The sequence below is a fragment of the Oncorhynchus kisutch genome, unplaced genomic scaffold (genome assembly GCF_002021735.2).
Source record: "Oncorhynchus kisutch isolate 150728-3 unplaced genomic scaffold, Okis_V2 scaffold1096, whole genome shotgun sequence".
Taxonomy (NCBI): Eukaryota; Metazoa; Chordata; class Actinopteri; order Salmoniformes; family Salmonidae; genus Oncorhynchus; species Oncorhynchus kisutch.
In genome coordinates this window covers 60,001-68,779 of record NW_022263041.1, presented here as the reverse complement: position 1 = coordinate 68,779, position 8,779 = coordinate 60,001, and the positions used below count along the sequence as shown (strand labels likewise).

The 8,779-nt window shown below is 47.4% G+C and overlaps 1 protein-coding gene across 1 annotated transcript in view; it reads right to left on the bottom strand.

The window, feature by feature from the left end:
* Positions 1-444: 444 nt before the first annotated feature.
* LOC109886863 (F-actin-uncapping protein LRRC16A) overlaps positions 445-8,779 on the bottom strand; it is a 67,034-nt gene continuing 58,699 nt past the window's right edge. Inside the window, exons 14-16 of the mRNA XM_031817608.1 lie at positions 7,071-7,246; positions 2,133-2,220; positions 445-918 (exon numbers count right to left, since the gene is read on the bottom strand). Coding sequence (XP_031673468.1) covers positions 661-918; positions 2,133-2,220; positions 7,071-7,246 — 522 coding nt within the window. The 3' untranslated portion in view covers positions 445-660. The remainder of the gene's footprint in view (positions 919-2,132; positions 2,221-7,070; positions 7,247-8,779) is intronic.

The following is an 8,779-nucleotide window of genomic DNA, read 5'->3' as shown; positions in this document are numbered from 1 at the left end:
CCACAATGAATCAACCTCCCTACAGTATCTTACCATCCTACCATAATGAATCAACCTCCCTATCCTACCATCCTACCATAATGAATCAACCTCCCTATCCCACCATTCTACCATAATGAATCAACCTCCCTATCCCACCATCCTACCATAATGAATCAACCTCCCTATCCCACCATCCTACCATAATGAATCAACCTCCCTACAGTATCTTACCATCCTACCATAATGAATCAACCTCCCTACAGTATCTTACCATCCTACCATAATGAATCAACCTCCCTATCCCACCATTCTACCATAATGAATCAACCTCCCTATCCCACCATCCTACCATAATGAATCAACCTCCCTATCCCACCATCCTACCATAATGAATCAACCTCCCTACAGTATCTTACCATCCTACCATAATGAATCAACATCCCTACAGTATCTTACCATCCTACCATAATGAATCAACCTCCCTACAGTATCTTACCATCCTACCATAATGAATCAACCTCCCTATCCTACCATCTTACCATGGCCAGTAGGCACAGCATGAGGAACTGCTAATTCATTACAGTTAGAACCAGTTAACCTTAATGGTAGATTAAGGATTTTTGCCTTTCAGGACGATAACTAGACATGAGCCAAGGTTAGCTCATCTCCCTGTAACACTCAGTCTGAGATTAGACATGTCTGAAACCCCAAATGAGTGAGGAACCCACGACAGGAAACAGAATGAACATGATCCTGGCCCTCACACAAAACATATGGTCGTGTAGTGTAGTGTACCATGCATGTCTCCAGGTCCTCCAGCCTTTCTGCCTCATTCAGCTCCGTGGTGGCCCGTTTAGGAGCCCTCTCCTCGGGTACGTCCAGGTCCACAGACTCCCGCTGGACCAGAGGACGCTCCTTCCTCACCAGGTGGTCAGCCTAGGGGGGAGCAAGACATAATGACTATTACACTACTGTTACTATAGCCACTATTACTGTTACTATGGTCACTATAACTGTTACTATGGTCACTATTACTGTTACTATGTTCACTATTACTGTTACTATAGTCACTATAACTGTTACTATGGTCACTATTACTGTTACTATGGTCACTATAACTGTTACTATGGTCACTATTACTGTTACTATGTTCACTATTACTGTTACTATGGTCACTATAACTGTTACTGTGGTCACTATTACTGTTACTATGGTCACTATAACTGTTACTATGTTCACTATCACTGTTACTATGTTCACTATTACTGTTACTATGGTCACTATAACTGTTACTATGGTCACTATTACTGTTACTATGGTCACTATAACTGTTACTATGGTCACTATTACTGTTACTATGTTCACTATTACTGTTACTATGGTCACTATTACTGTTACTATGGTCACTATTACTGTTACTATGTTCACTATTACTGTTACTATGGTCACTATTACTGTTACTATGGTCACTATTACTATGTTCACTATTACTGTTACTATGGTCACTATTACTGTTACTATGTTCACTATTACTGTTACTATGGTCACTATTACTGTTACTATGGTCACTATTACTATGTTCACTATCACTGTTACTATGGTCACTATTACTGTTACTATGTTCACTATTACTGTTACTATGGTCACTATTACTGTTACTATGGTCACTATTACTGTTACTATGGTCACTATTACTGTTACTATGTTCACTATTACTGTTACTATGGTCACTATTACTGTTACTATGGTCACTATTACTATGGTCACTATTACTGTGTATTATTATATATGACCTGTATGATCATATACCTGTACTAGTGAACCAGTGACTGACTCAGTATGAATCATAGAATTCATGTTAGAATTTCACAGAATATTCAAGCTAATGTGTTGTCATGGTTATCATGAGTAGTGATGTGTTGTCATGGTTATCATGAGTAGTGATGTGTTGTCATGGTTACCATGAGTAGTGATGTGTTGTCATGTTATCATGAGTAGTGATGTGTTGTCATGTTATCATGAGTAGTGATGTGTTGTCATGGTTACCATGTGCATTGATGTGTCGCCATGGTTACCATGAGTGGTGTCATGTTGTCATGGTTACCGTGAGTAGGGATTGCACTGTATCTCCAGGCATGATTAAGACTCACCAGTGTATGCTGAGAGCCAGACAGGGCTTCTAGGATCTCATCTACGATACGGTCTGAGAGGAAGGAAGCCAGGCTCAGCTTTACCTCACTAGGAGAGAAGCAGAGAGGGGAAGAGGAGAAAACAGAGGGATGAAGAGGAGAGAAACATATGGATGAAGAGGAGAGAAACAGATTGATGAAGAGGAGAGAAACAGATTGATGAAGAGGAGAGAAACATATGGATGAAGAGGAGAGAAACAGATTGATGAAGAGGAGAGAAACATATGGATGAAGAGGAGAGAAACAGATTGATGAAGAGGAGAGAAACAGAGGGGAAGAGGAGAGAAACAGAGAGGGGAAGAGGAGAGAAACAGAGGGATGAAGAGGAGAGAAACAGAGGGATGAAGAGGAGAGAAACAGAGGGATGAAGAGGAGAGAAACAGAGGGATAAAGAGGAGAGAAACAGATTGATGAAGAGGAGAGACACAGAGGGTTGAAGAGGAGAGAAACAGAGAGGGGAAGAGGAGAAAAACAGAGGGATGAAGAGCAGAGAAACAGAGGGATTGAAGAGGAGAGAAACAGAGGGATGAAGAGGAGAGAAACAGAGGGTTGAAGAGGAGAGAAACAGAGGGATGAAGAGGAGAGAAACAGAGGGTTGAAGAGGAGAGAAACAGAGGGATGAAGAGGAGAGAAACAGAGGGATGAAGAGGAGAGAAACAGATTGATGAAGAGGAGAGACACAGAGGGTTGAAGAGGAGAGAAACAGAGAGGGGAAGAGGAGAAAAACAGAGGGATGAAGAGGAGAGAAACAGATGGATGAAGAGGAGAGAAACAGGGATGAAGAGGACAGAAACAGGGATGAAGAGGACAGAAACAGGGATGAAGAGGAGAGAAACAGAGGGATGAAGAGGAGAAAAACAGATTGATGAAGAGGAGAGAAACAGAGGGATGAAGTCAGAAAGAGGAGAGAGGATTCATTCATTCCCACTTCACAGGGTCAACACTGAGGCAAGGCTGTGTGGGCCATCAAACCAGCAGGCTGTGTGGGCCATCAGACCAGCAGGCTGTGTGGGCCATCAGACCAGCAGGCTGTGTGGGCCATCAGACCAGCAGGCTGTGTGGGCCATCAGACCAGCAGGCTGTGTGGGCCATCAGACCAGCAGGCTGTGCGGGCCATCAGACCAGCAGGCTGTGCGGGCCATCAGACCAGCAGGCTGTGCGGGCCATCAGACCAGCAGGCTGTGTGGGCCATCAGACCAGCAGGCTGTGTGGGCCATCAGACCAGCAGGCTGTGTGGGCCATCAGACCAGCAGGCTGTGTGGGCCATCAGACCAGCAGGCTGTGTGGGCCATCAGACCAGCAGGCTGTGTGGGCCATCAGACCAGCAGGCTGTGTGGGCCATCAGACCAGCAGGCTGTGAACAACCCCTGACGTTCTAAATGACAGTGTGAATCTACACTAGAAGGATAGACACCTGCACACTGTCCAACGACAGGACCAATAAGTGTGAATCTACACTAGAAGGATAGACACCTGCACACTGTCCAACGACAGGACCAATAAGTGTGAATCTACACTAGAAGGATAGACACCTGCACACTGTCCAACGACAGGACCAATAAGTGGGAATCTACACTAGAAGGATAGACACCTGCACACTGTCCAACGACAGGACCAATAAGTGGGAATCTACACTAGAAGGATAGACACCTGCACACTGTCCAACGACAGGACCAATAAGTGGGAATCTACACTAGAAGGATAGACACCTGCACACTGTCCAACTACAGGACCAATAAGTGGGAATCTACACCAGAAGGATAGACACCTGCATACTGTCTACAGGACCAATAAGTGGGAATCTACACTAGAAGGATAGACACCTGCACACTGTCCAACTACAGGACCAATAAGTGTGAATCTACACTAGAAGGATAGACACCTGCACACTGTCCAACGACAGGACCAATAAGTGGGAATCTACACTAGAAGGATAGACACCTGCACACTGTCCAACGACAGGACCAATAAGTGTGAATCTACACTAGAAGGATAGACACCTGCACACTGTCCAACGACAGGACCAATAAGTGTGAATCTACACTAGAAGGATAGACACATGCACACTGTCCAACTACAGGACCAATAAGTGGGAATCTACACCAGAAGGATAGACACCTGCATACTGTCTACAGGACCAATAAGTGGGAATCTACACTAGAAGGATAGACACCTGCACACTGTCCAACGACAGGACCAGTAAGTGTGAATCTACACTAGAAGGATAGACACCTGCACACTGTCCAACTACAGGACCAATAAGTGGGAATCTACACTAGAAGGATAGACACCTGCACACTGTCCAACGACAGGACCAATAAGTGTGAATCTACACTAGAAGGATAGACACCTGCACACTGTCCAACGACAGGACCAATAAGTGTGAATCTACACTAGAAGGATAGACACCTGCACACTGTCCAACTACAGGACCAATAAGTGGGAATCTACACCAGAAGGATAGACACCTGCATACTGTCTACAGGACCAATAAGTGGGAATCTACACTAGAAGGATAGACACCTGCACACTGTCCAACGACAGGACCAGTAAGTGTGAATCTACACTAGAAGGATAGACACCTGCACACTGTCCAACGACAGGACCAATAAGTGGGAATCTACACTAAAAGGATAGACACCTGCACACTGTCCAACTACAGGACCAATAAGTGTGAATCTACACTAGAAGGATAGACACCTGCACACTGTCCAACGACAGGACCAATAAGTGTGAATCTACACTAGAAGGATAGACACCTGCACACTGTCCAACAACAGGACCAATAAGTGGGAATCTACACTAGAAGGATAGACATCTGCACACTGTCCAACTACAGGACCAATAAGTGGGAATCTAACAATCAGGGCCACTGCTATGACCTTAACACAGACAGGCACAGAGGACACAGACAGTGACAGAGGACACAGACAGGCACAGAGGACACAGAAAGTGACAGAGGACACAGACAGGCACAGAGGACACAGACAGTGACAGAGGACACAGACAGTGACAGAGGACACAGACAGTGACAGAGGACACAGACAGGGACAGAGGACACAGACAGTGACAGAGGACACAGACAGTGACAGAGGACACAGACAGTGACACAGACAGTGACAGAAGACACAGACAGTGACAGAGGACACAGACAGTGACAGAGGACACAGACAGTGACACAGACAGTGACAGAGGACACAGACAGTGACAGAGGACACAGACAGTGACACAGACAGTGACAGAGGACACAGACAGTGACAGAGGACACAGACAGGGACAGAGGACACAGACAGGGACAGAGGACACAGACAGTGACAGAGGACACAGACAGGGACAGAGGACACAGACAGTGACAGAGGACACAGACAGTGACAGAGGACACAGACAGGGACAGAGGACACAGACAGTGACAGAGGACACAGACAGTGACACAAACAGTGACAGAGGACACAGACAGTGACAGAGGACACAGACAGTGACAGAGGACACAGACAGTGACACAGACAGTGACAGAGGACACAGACAGGCACAGAGGACACAGAAAGTGACAGAGGACACAGACAGGCACAGAGGACACAGACAGTGACAGAGGACACAGACAGGGACAGAGGACACAGACAGTGACAGAGGACACAGACAGTGACAGAGGACACAGACAGTGACAGAGGACACAGACAGGGACAGAGGACACAGACAGTGACAGAGGACACATACAGTGACAGAGGACACAGACAGGGACAGAGGACACAGACAGTGACAGAGGACACAGACAGTGACAGAGGACACAGACAGGGACAGAGGACACAGACAGTGACAGAGGACACAGACAGGGACAGAGGACACAGACAGTGACAGAGGACACAGACAGTGACAGAGGACACAGACAGTGACAGAGGACACAGACAGTGACAGAGGACACAGACAGTGACACAGACAGGGACAGAGGACACAGACAGGGACAGAGGACACAGACAGTGACAGAGGACACAGACAGTGACACAGACAGGGACAGAGGACACAGACAGTGACAGAGGACACAGACAGTGACAGAGGACACAGACAGTGACACAGACAGGGACAGAGGACACAAACAGTGACAGAGGACACAGACAGGGACAGAGGACACAGACAGTGACAGAGGACACAGACAGGGACAGAGGACACAGACAGTGACACAGACAGTGACAGAGGACACAGACAGTGACAGAGGACACAGACAGGGACAGAGGACACAGACAGGGACAGAGGACACAGACAGTGACAGAGGACACAGACAGGGACAGAAGACACAGACAGTGACAGAGGACACAGACAGGGACAGAGGACACAGACAGGGACAGAGGACACAGACAGTGACAGAGGACACAGACAGTGACACAGACAGGGACAGAGGACACAGACAGTGACAGAGGACACAGACAGTGACAGAGGACACAGACAGTGACACAGACAGTGACAGAGGACACAGACAGTGACAGAGGACACAGACAGGGACAGAGGACACAGACAGGGACAGAGGACACAGACAGTGACAGAGGACACAGACAGGGACAGAGGACACAGACAGGGACAGAGGACACAGACAGGGACAGAGGACACAGACAGGGACAGAGGACACAGACAGGGACAGACAGGGACAGAGGACACAGACAGACACGGCACCTCTGTAGATAACACAATATAAAAACAGTACACCAGGATTCTGCTTCTCAATGTACTCAGGCTTGTCAGCCAGAGGTCATAGTTCATTCAGCCAAGAGAACAAGGACATGGAGGTGAGTGATTTCAGGTCAACAGCAAAAATAATGGTCAGTTTTTTATCAATGTTGGAAAGACTGGACATCATTAGTGTGGAGTGAAGTGTCTTGTCATATAAACACGATACAACTCTAGTCTCACCTGATCTTGTTGATGATGTCGACTCCAGACTGTTCCAGCAGGGTGTTCTTGACGAAGCTACGGGGAACCACCATCTTAGCTGTGCTGGCTTTGATCAGGTCCTGACGAAGGTTAGTCTTCCTCATCACATGGGGACAGAGACCCTCCGCAGCATCCACCATGGACTCCAACAGACCCTGGAAAGATGAGCTATAAGACATCACATCTAGACATCCACCACGGACTCCATCACATCTAGACATCCACCATGGACTCCAACAGACCCTGGAAAGATGAGCTATAAGACATCACATCTAGACATCCACCATGGACTCCAACAGACCCTGGAAAGATGAGCTATAAGACATCACATCTAGACATCCACCATGGACTCCATCACATCTAGACATCCACCATGGACTCCATCACATCTAGACATCCACCATGGACTCCATCAAATCTAGACATCCACCATGGACTCCAACAGACCCTGGAAAGATGAGCTATAAGACATCACATCTAGACATCCACCATGGACTCCATCACATCTAGACATAGACATCCACCACGGACTCCATCACATCTAGACATCCACCATGGACTCCAACAGACCCTGGAAAGATGAGCTATAAGACATCACATCTAGACATCCACCACGGACTCCAACAGACCCTGGAAAGATGAGCTATAAGACATCACATCTAGACATCCACCACGGACTCCATCACATCTAGACATCCACCCCGGACTCCATCACATCTAGACATCCACTACGGACTCCATCACATCTAGACATCCACCACGGACTCCAACAGACCCTGGAAAGATGAGCTATAAGACATCACATCTAGACATCCACCACGGACTCCATCACATCTAGACATCCACCCCGGACTCCATCACATCTAGACATCCACTACGGACTCCATCACATCTAGACATCCACCATGGACTCAAACAGACCCTGGAAAGATGAGCTATAAGACATCACATCTAGACATCCACCACGGACTCCATCACATCTAGACATCTACCCCGGACTCCATCACATCTAGACATACACCACGGACTCCAACACATCTAGACATCCACCACGGACTCCATCACATCTAGACATCCACCACGGACTCCATCATATCCAGACATCCACCACGGACTCCATCACATCTAGACATCCACCACGGACTCCATCACATCTAGACATCCACCACAGACTCCATCACATCTAGACATCCACCACGGACTCCATCACATCTAGACATCCACCACGGACTCCATCACATCTAGACATCCACCACAGACTCCATCACATCTAGACATCCACCACGGACTCCATCACATCTAGACATCCACCACGGACTCCATTACATCTAGACATCCACCATGGACTCCATCACATCTAGACATCCACCACAAACTCCATCACATCTAGACATCCACCACGGACTCCATCACATCTAGACATCCACCACGGACTCCATCACATCTAGACATCCACCAAGGACTCCATCACATCTAGACATCCACCATGGACTCCATCACATCTAGACATCCACCACAAACTCCATCACATCTAGACATCCACCCCGGACTCCATCACATCTAGACATCCACCACGGAGTCCATCACATCTAGACATCCACCACGGACTCCATCACATCTAGACATCCACCACGGACTCCATCACATCTAGACATCCACCACGGACTCCATCACATCTAGACATCCAC